The sequence below is a fragment of the Sciurus vulgaris genome, assembly GCF_902686455.1.
Source record: "Sciurus vulgaris genome assembly, chromosome: 2".
NCBI classification, from domain to species: Eukaryota; Metazoa; Chordata; class Mammalia; order Rodentia; family Sciuridae; genus Sciurus; species Sciurus vulgaris.
In genome coordinates, this window is record NC_136462.1 from 125,343,221 (window position 1) to 125,364,380 (window position 21,160).

General features: G+C 40.5%; 1 protein-coding gene across 4 annotated transcripts in view; it reads right to left on the reverse strand.

Annotated features, from left to right (window-relative positions):
• The window catches only part of MTHFS (methenyltetrahydrofolate synthetase), a 246,529-nt gene that overhangs the window by 179,433 nt on the left and 45,936 nt on the right, over positions 1-21,160 (reverse strand). Inside the window, exon 3 of one of the 4 annotated variants that reach the window (XM_079128465.1) lies at positions 15,471-15,922. The exons of the other annotated variants lie outside the window; for them this stretch is intronic. Coding sequence (XP_078984591.1) covers positions 15,690-15,922 — 233 coding nt within the window. The 3' untranslated portion in view covers positions 15,471-15,689. Of the gene's footprint in view, positions 1-15,470; positions 15,923-21,160 lie in introns of those variants that run through there. 4 annotated transcript variants of the gene reach the window in all.

Sequence of the window (21,160 nt, forward strand, 5' to 3'; positions counted from 1 at the left end):
AAAACTAAAAACCACAGATTCCAGAAGTGTTATGAACCCTAAACAGAATAAATACAAAGAAAACCACATTTAAGCACATGTAGCAAAACTGCTAAAAAATAAATAGGAAAATCTTAAAAACAAAGTTAAGAACTAAATCAATTTTTATTAATTGATAATTGAATTTGCTTTCATTGTTTACTAATGGCCAATTATACCAGAGTCTCTGAGAGTTGGGCCAGGGTATGAGGCAGGGGGAGGGTACTTTTTTATAAATGAACATCCTAGAGCACTGTATTAGTCTATTTTCTGTTGCTAATAACACGATACCATAAATTGAGTAAGTTATAAAGGAAAGGTTTATTTTGGCTCCCAGTTCTGGTTCAAGATTGAGGGACCACATCTGGTGACAGCCTTCTAACGCCTCAGGACATTACATCGTAAGAGACACAGTGCAAATGTGGGGTGGGTGTGTGAGTGTGTCTTTTAGACTCTCTCCCTCTTCTTCTATTCAGTCACAGAGGCTCCCCCTGATGATTTTATCTAGTTCTGATTAATTCCCACAGGTCCCACCTCTACATACCATAGTCTGATTACATTTCCAACCTTCTGATGTCTCACAATGAGGATTAAATCTCAATATGAGTTTCAGAGAGAACAAACTGTATTCAAACCATAGCAAGCACTGCTAGAGATTGATTTTGGTCAACTCGCAGCAAGGCCCATGAATCAGTATTTTCAACAATCCATCCAGGTGATTCTGATGTAGAAATTCACAAACCCTTCTTCCTAAAACCTACCTCTGTCTATATCCCCTAACAACAAAGGAAACTGAGGCCCAGTCAAGCAAGTCTGAAGTCACTCAGGGTGATACTATGAGTTGTGGCAGGACCACAAAGGGCACATTGTGCCATTAGGGGGTCAATTCTGAGCAGCAGTTCTTCTGATGAGGTACCTGCAGGTATCCCAAACCACAGTAGGTGGGGCAGGCAAAAAAAATATGCTTGTAAGATAGCAGAAAGGAATTGAAAATACCTGATGACCTCTGCAAAACAGACCCTGCATGAGGCCCTTTTTCGATTTCCTTTGAGTCTAAAATTGGGCCTAAAGCTACACCATTTATCCAACCTACCACATGCTAGACACTATATTACTTTATTATCTCTTTTAACCTCTACCACAAACTTATGACATAGATACTACTACCATTCCTCATTTTATAAAAAGGCACAGAGAAAGTAATATACACAAGGTCACACAGAGAATAGTTGAGTCAGGATCTGAAAGCATAAATCCTGATTTCAGTCTATCCATAACTTCAGGGTTCTACTACCTCTGCAGAACTCCCCTATCCCTAACCACGCACCAGATCTCTCATACCCACCCTACAGGCCAAAAGATGGTTTCTTTAACATTCCCTGCTCTAGATCATTTTTGGTGATGGGGGAGCTATAGAACAAAAAGGACACAGGAATGAGAAAACCTGGGTTATAGCCCTGGCTCTACCACTCCGTTCTATGATTTTACATAGGTTCCTTCCCTTCTGAAGCCTCCAATTTTTTCATCTGGCAAACAGAGGCTATGATGCCTACCTCAGGATTGTGATGAGGATTAAACACCTTTGAAAGCCCCAGAGTGTGGTTGACATACAGGGGATATGTTCAGGTTCCACTGTGCTTGGAACAACCTGGGCACTTTGTCTGCCAGGTTACCAGCTGTGCTGTGGATGACTCCTAAGAAGCTGTGTGACTCCTAAGAAGCCTGCAGGGTGACCCTGTGCAGCAGTGCAGTGTGCTACAGTGTTCATTTCCACAAGAGCCAGCACCTGCCAGAGGGGTGTTCTCCTCTCCACTAACCACACAGCCGACAGTTCCCACATTATTAAATGGCACGCCTAGTTGCACTTGTTTTATAAAACACATGAGCAGTCATGCAGTTATCTATAGGTTTTTCAATAAACTTAGAAATCTGATCATCTCATTCTCTGAAATTTCCCTTCTGGTGGCTAGGTATTGATGGGATTTTTTAAAACTTTTTATCTAAGTTTAATAAAAGACTGATGCATTAAATGGTAGAAAAAAATGTTCTTACAGGTGATAATAATACAGGCAGGACTGACTGGGCAAACTGTCAAGAGAATAAAATGAGGCATGGAACCCTTCTCCTCTCCCTTTGTTACCTTCTTTCTTGCTGGAGGAGGGGGGCCGAAGCCCACCTTCACTTCTTTAGCAGTTGTCCTTTGCCCAGCATCCTCAGATTTCTGTGATTTTCAGGAATGCTTTACAGTCCCTTAGCCCCTTGCAGAATGTTCCCACAGTGCTGCCTTCTACTAGATAAGATTTGGGAATCTAATAATCATGTGGCAAAGATTCTTTCTTTGCAGATAGTCCTATTCCCTGAAGTTCAAGGCTAATGGGGGGCAAAGAGGTAGAGAAAGAAAGGGAGGGGAAAAAAGGTAGAAAGGAAAGACGAGGGACTAAGGAGAGAGAAGAAAGGAGAGACAGTAAAAAGAAGGAAAATGGGGATATACAGTAGGTGAACCATCAGCAGAGATTGAAAACCACGTGGGGAGTGACTGAAAGGCTTCTAAGGAGACCAAGAGGAAACCCAGGATTAGGGAAGGCATCAGAGCTCAACACAATAGACTAACCAGCTGGAAACTATTTGAGTCTTGGAGTTTTGTAACCAGAGAGAACTATAATTAAAGGGCATTCCAAAGCTAGGACAGAAGCCCAGGCTGGCCCAGTATCTTACTGGAAGGAGCTGATTTCTGCAGACCTGACCAGGGACTGAGGTAAAGCAGCTGCCAATCAGCCTGATGTGAGGCTTGTTGAGATCTCCTAGGCAGCCTCTTTGGCCTTGTGAGGACAGCTTGGTAGGACAAGAAGACAAGGGTCCTGAATGGGAAACCAAAGCCCAACTCCACAGGGAGTTCTTCCAGCCTTCCCATCTTGGGCCTAGTGACCACCTCTCCATATCTGCCATAGACTCACTGAAGTTTTTGTGGGCTCAGGTACTTCAGGGAACTGAAGTCACAAGGTTCAAATTGAGCTAGTGGCCCCAGGAGCCAAGAGAGCACATGTGAGGGCTTAATAAGAAAAATAGAAGTTCTCCCTTCCCAACACTCCAAATGAGGTGCAAGATGGGCTTAAAATCAGAGGCCTGGTTCAGATTCCGAGTTACTATACATGTGGAATATGGTCTTAGCCTTGGTTTTCTATAAAACAGCACTAGTGATATCACAGTTATAAAAATGGAATATATGCAGATGTATGCAAAGTAGCTGTTTTGCATGCCCATAACCATGTGCTCACATAGAAAGACTTTAGCCAGAGTAATACTCTTGTCCTCTCTCCTCCTTCCCTCAAACTTCCCCACCTAATGGTAAGTTTTGCAGAAGAAACCAAGCATGTGGGGTCTGCCCCCTTTGGTTTGTTTCTTTTGAATCTGACTGCCCATAGGAAGTGCACTCTCTGCCATGCCCTGTGCTCCTACCCTTCACAGGAGGGCCAGCAGGTTATCTGGCCAGTTGTGATTCTGAGTGGCTAGTGGATGGGTATGTCCAATGAAGAAGTCTCCTATCAGAAGACTACACATCTAAGCTAAATCGACCAATCCATTAACCAAGTTGATCTTCCGACCTACCATATCTGACTCTGTGACTGTCTCTCAGATGGTTCTGAACTTAGAGGAGAGTGATATTTACAGGCTCCTGTTACATAGAAAGCATTCATTAAACCTGCTACACATGCAACTCTCAGAGACACCAACTCTGGCAGACCTTCCTCTTGAGGGGCACTTATCCTCCTAGATAAAGCATTCAAAGCCAGTGAGAATAAGTCAGCAAGCTGTAGTCTTTAACTTCAGTTATGCACCCAGATGGATGTTGGGGAAAACATTTTCACCTTTGTTTTCAACTTGACTCTATTGCATCCTGTTCTTTGTCAATGTGTGATCTTAAATGATCCACTGCATCCTGTGCTTACAGCTCCCATCTTCGACCAGTATGTTTGACTTCTTCCTCCCAGAAAACTTCACATACAGTAGTTTCTCTTTTGCAGGGGGTATATTTCAAGACCCCCAAGTGGATCCCTGAAACCATAGGTAGTACTGAATCCTACATATATTATGCTTTTTCCTATATATACATACCTATAATAAAGTCTAATTTATAAATTAGGCACAATAAGAAATTAACAATAGTAAAATAGAACAATCATAACAATGTACTATCATGAAAGTTATGTGAATGTAGCCTCTCAAAATACCTTATTTGCCTTTCTCCTTGTAAAGGCGTGAGATGATACCATCTATGTGATGAGATAAAGTGAGATGAATTACATAGGCATTGTGATGTAGTGTTAGTTACATGTAAGGGGTACCTGAAACACTGCAATACTGTGACGGTTGATCTGGTAATAAAGACAACTGCTATACTGTGAATGTACTAGACTAAGGAACAATTCATATTCACAGGGATGGATTGGATGACACAAATTTTCATATTTTTCAGAACACTGTGACAATTTAAAACTTGTGAATTGGTCATTTGTATAATTTTCCATTTAATATTTTTGGACTATGGCCACAGGTAACTGAAACCATGGAAAATGGAAGCATAATAGAGAGGATCACTGTTCCATGGTCCAGGCGACATGTGTTGCTTCTCTTTTCCATCCAATATTCCAGGTAATTCTTCTCATTGGGTCCTGATTCACAACCCAAATGAGGCCAGTCAGATGTTTCCTCCCAAGAATTTGCATGTTAAGCAGAGATGCCCTGGTAGCATCCAAAAAGTTTTATAAGTTTCTATCACTAAGATCTCAGGTCTTCCCTATTTTTGTCCTTGAGGCCTTTTTTTAATTCAGTCCTGCAAACTTCTCAAAACCACTGCCATAAGCTCAGATTCCCAGGAAACAGACTGAGTTGGAGACTTGTACACAGAAAGCTAACTGAAGCTCTCAGGAGCTGTGAGGAGGGAAGGAAACAGGACTGGGCAGAGAGAAACTTGGGATTAAAATGCAGTTTGGTGACTGAACACAGGCCTCAGTTAATCTCCTGGGAAGCTGGGGCTGGGGTGTCTCTACAGATTGTGGCCCTTCCTGACTTGATGCAATGGGGCCAGGCCTATGTACCTCTACACTGACCAGGTATTGGGTGCGGGCTACCACCAACAAAGGGCTGAACCTTGAGCAACATGGTTCTCTTTAAGCAAGGGTAAATGCAGGGAAGGGCCTCAGCTCTGAGCTGCTAGCAGTCAACATCCTTGCTGCTGGAGAAAAAGATGAAGCAGGAGGCTTGCCACAGCAACTACTATTCCATCCAGTACTTCTTTTTTTTTAATTTAAGTTCAGTCTCTGCATGAAGCAAAAAACATTAACTCATGTACAGACACAAAGTAATCTCAGACTACAGGTTCCAATTTACCTCCTGCTCATGAAGAGTCTTCCTTAAAACATCTAAATCAAGGTTTATCTGTCTGCCTCACATCATTCTCCATTCAAAACTCAGAACAAGAACACAGACCCACATCAATGAAAATATCATGCAGGCTGTTAACTAGCATGGGGGTCTGCTTGGCAATCAGCCTATCCCTATTAGTTTTCCATTTCCAATAATGATATGTGGAAGGATATGAGATGGAACTTCTCTTTTTGTCTAGAGATTTTGCAGAATCCCCAAAGCAGGGACAATGGATGGACAAGTATCCATACATTCTAAAGAGAAATAACAGACATGTTTTAGCCAGGGTCCCCGGGGGGGGGGGGGGGGGGGCGGCAAGGGGAAGCACCCAGGACAAGGAATTACTTGCAATCCCAGGAAATAGGAAAGGGGGCCTGAAAAGAGGGAAATGGGGGGCAAGGCCAACCTAAGGATGAGTTATCCTGCTGATAACCACCACAGGCATTGAGGCTTATTGCTACTAACCTGGTGATCCCCTCAGAGTTAGAAGTAGAATCTATTCAGTGGTTCCTAACCTGCACTGGTCAAGCACTGCCCCTTGAGGTGCTAACTCCCTCACACTTTCATATTTGCACATGCACCAGAACGACTAAGAAGATTCTTCCAAGAGTCACACACAGCTGTGGCACACCAGGATAGAATTTCATACAGGTAAGGAGAGATGCTATCTGGCTCCGCCTTTAAGTAGCCAGTTTCCTAGAACACTTGCTGGAATGTAGGTGTAGTACAAGAGATGCCCAATACAGACACCTACAGATTGACTAGTAGTCAGAATGGTTCTTGAACTAGTGACCATCATCATCCAATCCAAGTTGTATTACAAAGGACAGGATATTAAGCAGATTCTTTGAAGAAAGGGGATTTGTAAGTATACAGAGGTGCTGAGTCATTTCCCTTCCCCTCCCCAAGATTCTGTGCCACCACTTCAGGCCAAGTAAAGGTTCCTGGTGTTACCACAGCATCTGGGAGGACGGCAGCAAGAGTTCCTGGGAGAACTCCCACACATGACTTCTGGCATGATTCAGGGAGACAGCAGAACTCTGAAAATTTGTGAGTTGTCTGAAAAAGCCCTCATGAGCAGAGAAAGAATGGGTAGTCTGGGAGCTGGTGACACTTGTAGTTTGGTGGACCATTCATGTAGCCAGTTACCTATTTAATAAAGTGGTTTTCTCAAATGGAAATTAGACTCAAGCCTTCCCTGGTCAAGGGGGCTGCCAGCTGGGGCCAGAGGATTTTAGGGGTATGCTTCTAGAGGGCAGGCACTGAGTGGGAGCCAGAGGTCAACTCAAGCATAGTGCAGTACATGCAGTCCAAGCAGATGTTCTCCCAAAAACCCACAAAGCAGCTCTGAAAATCAGCAGGATATATGGCAAGCAAGAGGTGCTAATGACCAGGTGACTGATTCAAGCCACCTGTGCTTCTTTCCTCGACTGTCAGAATCCTCAGAACCAGACGAAAGGAGGTAGATGGAGGAAAATGAACTACTACATGGAGACCCCTCTGCCCTGCTGAGTTGGGAGGTTAAGGGACACAGGAGAAACAAACAAAAAGCTGGAAGAAAGTGAAATTTTGATTTAAGATTGAGCTGAATTTTTAATGTCCCCCAATAGAATTCATTTTTTATATCTGAAAGGTTACCAAAAAGGAATAGGATCTTGCCAAAATATGCTCCTGGGAAGGAAAGGAATATCTAAATTGTCTGAAGAAGAAGAGAGTTATTTCTTGATTGCTCCTTTTGGGATTGCAATTCATCCTTGAAACTGGATGCAGGCCCTGGAGGACCAGAAGGCATATGGGACCAGAGAATATACCTGGGACCAACCACACACCTACAGAATGCCATTGGCTTGAGGGCCTGCCTGTACTTCCTCCACCCTATGAAGCTCTGGTGTCAGAGGTCAGCTCCACAAGCAAAACCTGCTGCACCTGAGGAAAACAAGGTAAGATTTCCATGACTAGCAAGCAAGGTAGCTAAGCTGATCGGCCCCAATCTGTCTCTCACATTTGCTTATTCCCACATTAGATTTACCTCTGGACATCAGATTTTGGATCCTTGTAGACTTCTTCCTCTAACTTCAGCATGTATAAGAATACCCTGAGGCATTTGTTCAAAATGCAAATTTCCAGTCCTCTATTCCTACAGGTTCTGATTTAATAGGTTGTCTGTAGAAAACAGTTTGAAAATTAAGCTCTAGAAAATAGTGCTGTGCAAGAGAACATTCTGCAATGCTGGAAATGACCTATCTTTGTGCCATTTAACAGAATAAGCACTAGCCACATGGGCTACAGAGCTGTTAAAGTGTGTCTAGTGTAGCTATGGAAGTGTCTTTTAAATTTTATTTAATTTTCATCAACTTAAATTTAAACAGCCACTAATCACTAAGGTTACCATACTGGACAGTGCAGCTTAGAACATTGCTACTCAAAGGGGCAAGAAACCAGCAGCATTACCTAGGAGACTGCTAGAAATGAAAAATTTCAGGTTCTACCTCAGACATACCAAATCAGCATCCACATTTTAAGATCCCCAAGTGATCCATATGACAATAAAGGTTAATGTTCACTTTCTAGAATATTTTGGTGCCTCACTGAAATCTCCCACTCCTGAACCATTCACTACCTGTTAACACTTCTCTTATAGACTAATGTCATATTCAATTGTATAAATGTGTTTTTTACTCAGCATATTGGATTCTGATATAACTAGCATTTTTTGTGTCTGAAGGGCAAAGGAGGTATGGGTGTGTGTGTGTGTGTGTGTGTGTGTGCGTGTGTAAGCAAGAGAAACAGAGGAGAAATGAAGGGAGGCAGTGCCAGGTTGGAAAGGGTCCAATATGCAAGCTGAAGAACTTATTCTTTGGGCAAGAGATAACCATCAAAAGCTATTAAGCAGGTAGGTAGCATGAAGAGAGTTGTGTTTTATGGAGATAATGCACAGAAGGATGGAGGATGGCCTAAAGGAGATGGACACACAGATTAAGTAATCTTCACTGTCCACTGGCTCTTGTATTAAGCATACCTACAGGGAATGGGATTTATCTCATCCCCAATTGGAGGAACAGCAAATATTTTAGACTTATAGCAATATATCAATTCTACATGGTCAAGATCCACAGTATCCCAACCCAGATCTTCAGAATAATACACTATTCTTTATCTCTAAGATTGGGAAGAAATAACGAACACTTTTTGCATTTCAATTCTAAAGAGATTATTTCTCAATGATAAACCAAATGTTTGTCATTTATAGTAGTAAACTTTGGAATATGACTCAACACTGTAAACTGTTTGCTTTTGAAAGTGTATTTTTAAATGAATCATTTTAAGATTTAAAGTATATGTGGGATGAGGTTGTGGTTTAGTGGTAGAGCACTTGCCACGCATGTGCCTGTGGAGACACTGGGTTCGATTCTCAGCACTGCATATAAATAAATAAAATAAAGATCCATCAACAACTTAAAAAATATATTTAAAAAAGTACATGAAAGACATTTAAGGGACACATAATAACCAAAACAATTAAACCAAATGGATTTTTGTGCAGATACCTCATTCACTGGTATTGATGTAGTCTGTTGTCATAATAAGCCACAAATATTAAAATGAAAAGGAGTTTCAACTGGTGGTGGGAAGAGGGAGATGATGGAAAGGAGAAAAGTGGCAGACTTTAAAAGTTTTTCTAGCTTTTTATCTAGTCAGGGAAAGTCTGAAAGGAAAAGACCCCAAAGAAAGGAATCTGTTGTTTTCCAGTGACAGGGTTTTTAAAGGTACCTTGTCTTTAAGGTGCTATGTTCTTACAGGAATAACTTAAAAGTTATTCAAACACAGACAAAAAGCCCAACAACCAAGGTAATAGCTCCAACCAAAGAACATGGACAGAAGGCAAGGGGGCTGGTATTGAGACATGGTGACAAAAAGAAAGACAAAAGGATCACAGGCAGGCCAGACCAAGCAAGAGGCTAAACACCACACACAGTCAACACAGCCCAGAGAGAAGTAAGACCCAGGAGTCAACGGCTCTGTGGCTCAACTACACTCTCTCTTGACCAGTAAACCTGTCCTTGTACCTACCTTTAGAGCAATGGTCACCAAACAGGATGACTGCCCCACAAAGCAAGGTGATCCACTAGGGTTTGGGAAGAAGATATTAGAATCTCTATTTACTCATCTTTCAAAGACAAGAAATTCAGTTTTGCTAAAAGTTACATTCAGATTGACATCAGCCCCTCACTGCATCAGTATACCCAAAGGTCCCACATCAGAATAAGCAAGCTGTTTGGAGAGAAAGAACAGTTGGACAATGTGGGAGGGGCAGTTTGGTTACTTTCAGCATATTGAGACATAGTGCAGTTTCTGAGGCATAGGAATTTACCTATTTCATTATGTGGTTCTACTAAACCAACGCTCTTAAAATGGACAAGTGGTTTTAAAAGATCCTTAAAAAGAAATAGCAGATGAAAGATAATTCTAATAATGCTAGCCCAAATGAGCAACAAGAGCTGATACTTCTGTTCCTGACATAAGCTATTCATGAGCCACACAAGGGGAAAAAAAAAAAAAAAAAAAAAAACACTAATATTTGCCAAGAAATCAACCAAAAAATTTGAAATTATCACAAAGACTTCTTCAAGTAGGGATCTGTGTCCCACATGGTTAATGACAAATCACATTCTTCACATGCACAGTGAAAAATGTGCATTGCCATTAAATGCCATTTAAAAAAATACTGGGTTTTCACACTGTGGAAATATGGACGAAATGCTGGTAAGAAAATGTAGAGAAACCTGAGGCATCTTTGTATCAAGAAGCATTATTGGATGGCACATAGAAAACACTGCTCACAATCTGAAGACATGAGGACAGGAATAAATCCTTCATGGTGGGAGGCTGAGTCAAAGGACAGATGCTTCCAACATATCTCCTCTTACAGTTCCACTACAAGAAGAAAGATGTTAAAGAAGAGATGAAATGGAGAAGATATATTTCTCAAAATGGTCACTAGTAAATTGCTAATTAAGCAGATATTTTTTAAAAATAAATACATCTAATTTGAATCTTCAGGGTAAAAGGTGTGTTCCATCAACAAGACAGCAGTGAACTACCTTCGGAGAGCACTTGCCTGGTATGCATGAGAACCTAGGCTCAATATAAAAAGAAAAATAAATAAATAAAAAAGAAGGACTTGTGACATAGAAGGAGCATACTAAAAATGTGGTTATTTGAAAATGTTTTCATCATTATATGATTATGTTGCCAAAAACTGTTTGACACCTATAAACACTTTCATATCTACACAACTAAACAACTGGAAGCAGAATTTTTCTAACTTGGTTTAAAATCTTTCTAAGAATTTCCATAAGTTTTGAACCCATTTGTCAACAAAGCAAATGGGTGGCATCGTCTGTTTATTATGTAAGAATGACAGAAGCATATCAAGAAAATGTACACTGGGGTTGTGGTTCAGTGGTAGAGCACTTGCTTGGCATATGTGAGGCACTGGGTTTGATTCTCAGCACCACATAGAAATAAATAAATAAAGGTCCATTGACAACTAAAAAAAATTTTAAAAAAAAGAAAAGAAAAGAAAATATGTATTGCTGGGCACAGTGGTGCAGGCCTGTAATCCCAGTGGCTCAGGAGGCTGACACAGGAGGATCCAGAGTTCAAAGCCAGCCAGCCTCAGCAAAAGTGAGGTGCTAAGCCATACTCAGTGAAACCCTATCTCTAAATAAAATACAAAATAGGGCTGGGGATGTGATTCAATGGTCGACTGCCCCCAAGTTCAATTCCCGGTACCAAAAAGAAAAGAAAAGAAAACGAAAAAATGTATATTGACTAGTCATATTTCTACTTAAAATATCATTATGAAATTGGTAGATAAAATTAAAAACGCTAGTAACTGCAGCAGTATATCCATCTAGATCTGCTTATCTCTGGAAGGTATATTTTCAGCTTTAAAAAATACTTTAAGACCCATTACTGAAATAAACTGAAATTAGTTTTGAATCAGACTTTTGAGTCATTAAAAATGTGTTAAAATAAGTTTTTCAAAAAATAATGAGTTGGGTGTGGTGGTACACACCTGTAATCCCAGCGGCTTAGGAGGCTAAGACAGAAGAATCCCAAATTCAAAGCCAGCCTAAGCAACTCAGTGAAGCCATAAGCAACTCAGTGAGACCCTGTCTCTAAATAAAATATAAAAAAGGGCTGGGAAATGAATGCGTGGCTCAGTGGTAGATCACTTGCCTAGCATGCACAAGGCTCTGGGGAAGGAGGGAAGGAAGGTAAGAAGGGAGGGAGGGAGGGAGGGAAGAAATAATGAATTTTTTAAATCATTATGTTGCTTTTAAAAGTGAATATAAATTATATCTAATATATTCTATTTCAACTTTATCTCATCCTTCTTGTGTGTTTTATAACATGCATATTATTATTTAGAAAAATATGTTATTTATTTTTAAGAATAGAAGAAAATATCCTTGGAACAGATGCCCACAGAGATTGGTGGGGGACGGGGGGCCTGGGTTTTTATGGAGGGTAACATTCAAACTGGTTCATTCCTTCACTGAATTTTCTGGGGCCAGGTATGGTGGCACACACCTATAATCTCAGCAACATGGGAGGCTGAGAAAGGAGGATCACAAGTTCAAGGCCAGCCTCTAGAACTTAGTAAGTCCCTGTATCAAAATAAAAAATCAAAGTCTGAGATGTAGCTCAGTAGTAATGCACCCTGCTATGGGATTCAATGCTCAATACCACAAAAGAAAAGAAGAATTTATTGGGTATTTACATTGTGCTGAGATCTGTGGTAAGTTCTAAAGAAAAAAAAAAATTTACCAGGGAAGGTCTTTTTTTTTTTTTTTTTTTTTTTTTTTTTTTTTTTTTGCAGTACTAGGGATCGAACTCAGGGCCTTGTGCTTGCAAGGCAAGCACTCTACCAGCTGAGCTATCTCCCCAGCCCAGGGAAGGTGTCTTTAAGGAGCTGTAGGATAGTGGAGGAAGTAAGCATATAAACATATGATTAGCCAGGTGCAGTGGCCCATACCTGTAATCCCAGCACTAGGGGAGGTTGAGGCAGGAGGATTACAAGTTCCAAGCCAGCCTCAGCAACTTGGTGAGGCCTTAAGCAACTCAGTAAGACTCCATCTCTAAATAAAACATAAGAAAGGACTGGGAATGTGGCTCAACAGTTAAGTGCCCTGGGTTCAATCCCTGGTACCAAAAAAAAAAAAAAAAAAAAAAGATTAAAAAGGAGAGTAACTGAATTCTATGATCTCTAAAAGAAAAACAATACAACAAATTATCCCAAGCTACAGTGCAGAAACAATCATTTCATTATGCTCATGGAATTATTTGCAAGTTTATTTATTTATTTATCTTCTGCCTTTCATCCACACTCCCCACTAAAAGCAAGTTTTCTGAGAGCAGATATCCTCCCCTCAACTCCTAGCAATGGTAATCTACTTTCTCCATATATAGATATACTAACAATATGAAGAATCAAACAATATGCAGTCTTTTCTGATGGGTTTCCTTCACTTAGCACATTTTCAAGTTTCATCCATGTTGTAGCATGTATCAGAACTTCATTCCTTTTTATTGCCAAATAATATTCTGGTTGATGGAAATATTGTTTCATTCATCTATTCGTAAGTGCATAGACCTTTGTACCATTTGCACTTTTTGGACACTAAGAATTATGCTGCTCTGAATATCTGTGTATGTTTTATGTGGAGGTACGTCTTTAATCCTCTTAAATACATATCCAGGAATGGAAAACAAAAAAAAAGAAAAAAAGAAAAAAAAGAAAAACAATACAAACAAGTGAGTCCAGGGACTAAGCTTCTGCAACAAATCACCCGTGCCTTGACATATTTATCAATCTCTTAAAAGGAAATCGTGATTAAACATGTATTGTTATCCACACTTCATATAGTTCACTCTCGGTAAGCATAATTCTGTAGAATATACACCACAGACTCATGTTGGGGCTGTGAGGTTTCCAACTCCAAAGACTAGGAATTACTTAGTTCAGTCCTAGCTGCTATTTCTCTCCCTTCTACCTGGATTATCCCTTCCTGAGAGCCTCATCATTCTTGCTTCTTGTTGACCTGCACCTCCTAGTGTCAAAGGTTTTGTTCTCATCCTGTTTATGTCCTAATCAAGTGACAGTGTCATCATTACCTGAATGATGGGAGGAAGGGATTCTCCCTTAAATATCTCTGCACAAAGACCACTGTGCATTACTAATCACTAAGACATGGCTCTCTTCACAGATGGGAAACTCTGAAGCCTCCTGTCATTCCTGAATTTTAGCACCCTGCTTCTTCTGGCCAGCTCACTACCCGTTCCACCTGCACTTAAGAAGCTGGCTGAGTGATTTTAAATGCTGTCCTTTGGTGGAAGAATAACATAGATTGAACTGATTAGGCAAAACTCTTAACAGACCTGCAGCACCTTGGGAATTTCAGACCAACGTCAGCTATATTAACATTCACCTTAACCTTACAGTTTGAAGTAACGCTTAAGATTTTTAACCAGTGTAATAATGTGACTTAATAGTTTGTAGGAATTCCATTTCTCTCCCATTTTGCATTGTACATCTTGAACTGTACAGATCCACCTTTAGCCCAATGATATTTTAAAGATGTGGGGTTTTTCTACTTTTGTGCATGAAATAATGAATCACATACAAATCCAAATCACGAATCATGAATCCAAAGAACGGTAGATCTGTTTTAAGTGAAATGCTCCTAAATATATTCAATTAACTCATTAAAAATATTTTCAAACACTCACTCTATCTCCCACTGTCTACTAAGTATGAAGTTTTTGCACTCAAAGACTGGTGAAGCAGACAGACAAGTAAACTAATAACTGATATGCAGGACAAGGAGGTGAACAGCCTGGGTTGTTTAAACAAGGAATGGATCATAAACCTGCCTGGGAAAGCAGAGGAAGACTTCACAGAACAGGCAAAGCAGGAGCACAGTCCTGAGGATGCACAGCAGTTGTCCAGATGAACAAAATAAATATTTCAGACAGAAGTGTTCACATAGTGCAAAGGGCAGAAGCAGACTGCAAGCTCAACATGTGGCACAGAAGGAGAACATGAGAGGGTAGAGACAAGAGGAGGAAAAAGGTGATGTCCTCTCATAAGGGAGATTATACACAACAGGACACATCAGGCCATTACCCAGGGGGCTCTGAGGAGTCCCCAAAACACTCCAATCAGAAATGCTTCATGATCAGATTTGTGTTTCATAAGACCACTCTGAAATAAACTTGAGGCAAAAAGAGGTCAGGTATGAAACACTTGCCTAATTCCACTTAGAAATGCTGAAGGGCTGGACAAAAGCAGTAGCAGGACAATGGAGAGGAGAGCAGATGTAAAATGCACTTCAGAGGCAAGATCAACAGGAGCTGGTGACAGCTGGAGTAGGGAATGAGACGAGAGCGAGTGGAGTCCAGGAAGACTCCTGGGTTTCTGGTGATAACCAAATCTTCCCCGCAACAAAATCACCATTCTCTAGCTGTGAGGCCATCTGCCAGACTTCAGTTCACAGCAACTTTCATTTTCCAAAACAGAACCATGAGCAAACAGAAACAATTCCTAACTCATATCAGATCTTAAACTCATAAGGGGCTGACACATAAAACCAATCAGTTAAATAAAAATTTTTAAATCATAGAAGGTTTCCATACATTCATTAACCACCAAAAACTACAGAGTGCCAAACATCAGATCTCAGGGTGAGTAAATGAAGTCAAGATGAAGTGGTATAATATTCTCAGGAAACTCGGTACCCAAAACAAACACTGACAAATCAATCAATAAGCTCCAAGTCTCCGTATGTCTGGCCAGGCCCAAGACAGGACAAAAACGAAATACGGTGTCCACCCCCAATGTGTTTACCTTCCTCTCACACTCTAAATTAGAACACAGTTCCTCAAAAATATTTAACTTAAACGGAAAAGTAGAGAGATCAACTTGTCACACAACACCAGGAAATTAGTTGAAAATCATATGGTGATAGCCTCCATTTTAATCAATATTCTAGTATTCACACTTTTATTGACTTCAAAAGACAATTTACTATTAGGTATTTCATACTTACACTAAAAATCATCCAAGTCCATATTCAATTAATGTGTAACTTCAATTAATTTTTGACAAGGGAAAAAATATACATATATTCTTTATGCTGGTTACAAAACACTGATTATTTGGCTGTAGTCATCTGGTCTTAAGACAGTGAAGAATCTTCATAAAGAACTTCATCTACCTTCATGTCATGTTCATCCACTGGGACCTGCAGGCAAATCTGTTCTTTGAAAGCCAAGGCCAAGGTGTAGGGTTTCACTTCCTGACATTGCAGACAGCGCTTCAGGTAGGTGTCATAGTAGCCCTTGCCCCTCCCCAGCCGGTTGCCATGTTTGTCAAACCCAAGACCTGGCATGAAGATGAGATCAAGTCCCCCTGTGGAAAAGAGGAATAAATATAAGAGGATTAATGGTTTCTGCAAGATCACTTTGGAATGAAATGTGGTTTTCACTTTTAATGACATCTATTCTTTCTCTGATTTCTAAAGAAATATACGATCACTGTAGAAAGCCTACCAAAAAAAAGAGCTGGACAAAGAAAGAAATAATTACTCAGCAACTCGGTAAATTCTTCATCCATCCTTCAGCAGTTCTTTCAAGTGTATCTATGTAAAAATGCCATTCCCATCCCCTATTCTAAAGAGACTCTCTGAGGATACAGTCTAAAAACTTCTTCCTTTTTTCTAGCATTCAGATGATTCTACATATCTGTCAGGTTTAGGAACCATTGCCCCACGATAATGATAGCTGGAGGAGTGGGAGAGGGCGAGGGAGAAGCAGGAAAGGACAGAGCTGTTTTCAAAGTCAGCGAGCAGGAGAGGTAGCATGTAGTTCAGACAACCTATCCCTCTTCACTTCTCCCCCTGGAGAGGTGAGGCCAGGTTGTCAAGCTTCCCCAGATGCACATGAGGCAGGGTTTCACCTACTCTGAGACATTCCTTAAGTACAAAATAAGATCCCATAACCAGTCACCTAGCTATAATCCTCCCAAACACAGGGACCAGAAGTTAGCATGGCATCATGAGGACAAAGCGGGCTGCTAGAGCTCAGGGTGAAAGGTATGGTCCTGGAGTGGGATTCTATGAAAAAGGTAATAATGGTCACTAGGTGGAAGACCTCTGTGGATATTATGAGCCTCTGGCAGGGAGGACAAGGGCAAGGACCAGTGCAAGAACCAAGTTAGGTGTCCAGCCCAGTGCTTTCCAGAGGCCTTCCTGTATTGGACCTTGACCTCCTAAAGGCTATCCTGGGAGCTTCTGGATGAACTACATATTAGTCATGGACTAACCACTCAGACAGCATTGTTGCCTTCCACTGGGTTAGAAAACAAGAATATTAGTAGATGTTCAGAATGCCAGCTAGGTCAGCCCCTGCTTCCAGCAGCTGTTCTGATTTCCTGCAGAACTGTGAGGTTAACTCAGTTTCTCTCTGGCTCCCGGCAAACACCTGTCAAATCTGCCTGCCAAAATCCAGCAGAGTAGATCTCAGGTTACAGTCATGACCTTCCTGTGTAAACCTGGCTATCCAATCTAATCCCCACTTACTAAAGGGTCCTGGTCACTGATCTGTGTTCCTGTCCAGCCCATTTTCTCTTAGGACTGACACTGACCTGTGTACTTGGACTTTACTCCCACCAGAGCTTTTTCTGTTGGCAGAGCATCCTCAGGCTTAAAGTTCAGCTGTCTTCTAAACCTAGAACGCACATTTACCACCTTCCTAAGATTACTTCCACTTTACAGTATGGAAAGGTGTTTTGCAAAATCCTCAGGGTAGGGGGAAGGGTGGACACACAATCCCTGCTCTTCGGGAGATGACAGTTCAGTTAACACAAAACATACACATGTAATATCCATTCCAGCAATAATATCTACCAGTTGCACAAAAAGCAACAGACAATGGGTCTCCAGCAGTGAGAAAGTAATTCTAGCTGGGTAGTCAGGGAAGGATTCATGGAGAACTTTGACCTGACTTGGATTTTTAAGGACAGGTCAGAGTTGTGACTTGATATGTTTCAGAAATCAAAAGAAGGGTGGCAGGTGCAGAGTGACGAGAAGGGAGTAGAGAGCAGTTTATTTGCTAGGACAGAAGGACCAGGCTGAAGAGCAGCAGAAGACATGAGTGTACACTGTTAAAAAAAAAAGTATAAAATGGAAGAGCTGCTATGGAAAACAGTATGCAGGTTCCTTAAAAAATTAAAAACAGAACTACCACATTATCCAGTTATTCCACTTCTGGGTATTCATCCAAATAACTGAAATCAGGGTCTCAGTGAGATTTCTGTATTTCCATTCTCATTGCAACATTATTCACAATATTTAGTAAGTAGAAATAGCCTACATATCCATTGTGACATGAATGGATAAACAAACTGTGGTACATACATACAGTGAAATATTATTCAGTAAAGATAGAAATTCTGCAAAATGGGACAACATGAATGAACTTTGAGGATATTATGATAAGTGAGAGAAGTAAGACACAAAAAGACATACACTGGGGCTAGGGATGTAGCTCAGTGGGAGAGTGCTTGCCTACCATACATGAGGCCCCAGACTGGATCCCCAGTACTGAAATAAATAAATAAATAAATAAATAAATAAATAAATAAATAAATAAATAAATAAATAAATAAATAGATAGATAGATAAATAAATAAATAGATAAATAAATAGATAAATAAATAAATGGCAAATATAGTATTATTCTACTTCTATAAGGTATTTAGAGTAATCAAACTTTTATGAACAGAAAGTAGAATGTCAGTTGCCAGAGGCTGGAGGAAGATGGAAATGGGGAGTTATTGTTCAACAGGTACAGAGTTTTAGTCGTACAAAAAGAAAACATTCTAGAAATCTGCTCTATAACATTATAACTAATATAACTTTATTATACACTTAAAAATTTTAGGAGGGTAGATCTCATATGCTATTTAACACAGTAAAAAAATAAAAAGGCAGAACAGAATGGTCAGGATTCCCAGCCAACTCAAAATGCAAGGGAAAAAAAGGCAAATTTCTGGAGCATCCACATTTAAGCTATTGGGGGAAAAAAAAGAGAGAGAGAGAGAGAGAGAGAGAAAGAGAGAATAAAGAAAAGAAACAAAGGTAAGAAAACAAAATTCTAGTTCCTTCAGGTTAGAATTAATCTTGTTCCCCCTATTCTTGTTACTCCCTGTCCTTTGATTACAGCTCTCACTGAAGTCTACCTTGTCCTACAGCTGACTACGTATGTCTCTGTCTATGCCACTGGACAGCAAATTTCCTTGCAGGTCATAATTTTTTCCAACTCATCCTTCATACTTGAATTTTAATAGAATTCTAGGCCAAAGGAATCCTGAAAGATGAGTGTATTATCTGCAAATGGATCGATCCTGGCATGACATCCCATACTTTAATAACTTCAAGGCATACAGATTCAGATCAAGGAGGCAACATTATGGGACAACAAAATGATAAAAGTACATCCTTGCATGGCTGCAGGTTCAAAGTGAGCTCTACAACTGTTAAGCAAAAAAAGAATGGCCTTTGGATTCTTGGGTTGTAACTCAAAGACTCTGAAATGGCCCTTCATAGGTGGATGGGGGTCCTGACATCCTATTTGGGATGTTGACTGTTGGACCCTCTGCCCACAGTATTGCTAATTTCTCCACTCAACCATGGGGCCACCTGTTGTTGCCCCTGGCTTCAGTTACTTGGAATGCCCTTCCTGGGCTGCTCCTGCTTCTGCTATTTGGTGAATTCAAGCATTTTCCTAAAACACCTAAAGCATTTTTTGCTTGATTTCATCCATTTGTTGTCACCCTTGAAGTTCTTCCTGTGCCTCAGCACCATCATCACACGCGCGCGCTCTCTCTCTCTCTCTCTCTCTCTCTCTCTCTCTCTCTCTCTCTCTCTCTCTCTCTCTTTCTCTCTCTCACCATACACACCTGGGGCTCTTCACATATTCATAACACTATGTGGAATGCTTCTGCCACCCACCCCCAAAGGTGAAGACTCAATGTGGCATGAAGATGATGTACAGGTCCAACATCCTGGCTCAACAAGCTTCCTGTGCACATGCAGGTCTCCCCTGGGCCACAACCACTAATAAAGGAAGATTCTAGACCCACTATAAATTATCACAAAGTTCAAACTCAGGAACAGAAAGGAGAAAAACCCTTTTTCTACTGATATTTCTAGTTTTCTAATGTGTCTTTACTCCAAAACCACAAACTAACCTTTGGAAAACTGATCCAGCCCCACACACTGTATTTGCTCTAAGACGTTGGTGCCCTCTGGACAGTCTGGTGTGGTGATTAGGAGCAAGGGTCGCAAGGCTATCTTAGAGCACTGCCCAATTTCGCTTTTAATATTTTCATCTGCAAAATAGAGTTGGTCCTGCAAATTAAATTAGATAATGCTAAGAATCTCCCCAGCAAGGTGCCTTTTATGATATTTACATTTATTATGATAAATTTTCTTTTTTTTAATTTTTTTTAGTTGTAGTTAGACACAATACCTTTATTTTATTTATTTTTATGCAGTGCTAGGATGGAAACAAGTGCCTCACATGTGCTAGGCAAGTGCCCCACCGCTGAGCTACAACCCCAGCCCTAGTTCTTTTTTATATGAAGAAATACCAGGCACTATTTCCTGAAACAGCTGGCAAGGAAAAAGAACCGTGTTCCTTCAGTACTTCAAGTTGATTTTTAACCTGAGCTTTTACAATCTTACCTGAGAACTGGCTCCCAGCTCTAGGATTCAGCATAGATAAATCCTAGAGGAGCAAGAAAACCAGAAGGGAGGTTATAGAATAGGAATCAGCAAATTTTTTCATGTAAAGGTCCAGGAATAATAATTTGTAGGCTTTGCAGGCCACAGGTCTATGTCACAACCTCTTAACTCCACTGTGTACTATGAAAGCAGTCATAGATAATATATAAAGGAATAACTGCAGCTGTGTTCCAATCAAATTTTACTTACAAAAACAGGTAGAGGGCCAGATTTGACCTATGGGGCTGCAGTTTGATAAACCCCATCATAGAATTTCAAGGAACAGAGAAGCTAAGATAGTGTCACAAGCAGAATGGGTAAGTCAGTTAAGGACATAAAAGTATCATATTTGGCAAACCACTGGGGTAAGGATACTTTAACTGAGGAGATGGGAACAGATGCCAAGCTGCACAGTCTTCATTGGAAAAAAAAAAAAAAAAAAAAAAAGACACAGGAAATAGGTATTGAAAAGAAATGAAAAAGAATTTAATAAATGCTTTTACTTATTCCTAGTTCTAAAGCACTAGGCTCTGATGAAGCAGTTCACTTTCACAAAACATTCCTGATAACTCTGGCAGTGAGGCAGCAGCTGGGCCACTGATGCCTCCCAGGATGCCCTCAACTCAGATTCCCTGTCCTGAGCTCTTCAGAACAGAATCAGTTTGGCCAGTAGACTATCTTTGCCCTAATACTTAAGAGAAAGCTGAAAATAACAAGTGTTATAGCCCAGGATGTGCATACAGCTTTCTACTCTTCTTTTAATAGGTACAACAGGTACTATTTTTATACTGCTTTTTCTCCTCCTGATTTTTTTTAACTTACTTTTCATGGCCATGTCTCCCAAACTCTTAGGAACTTCATTA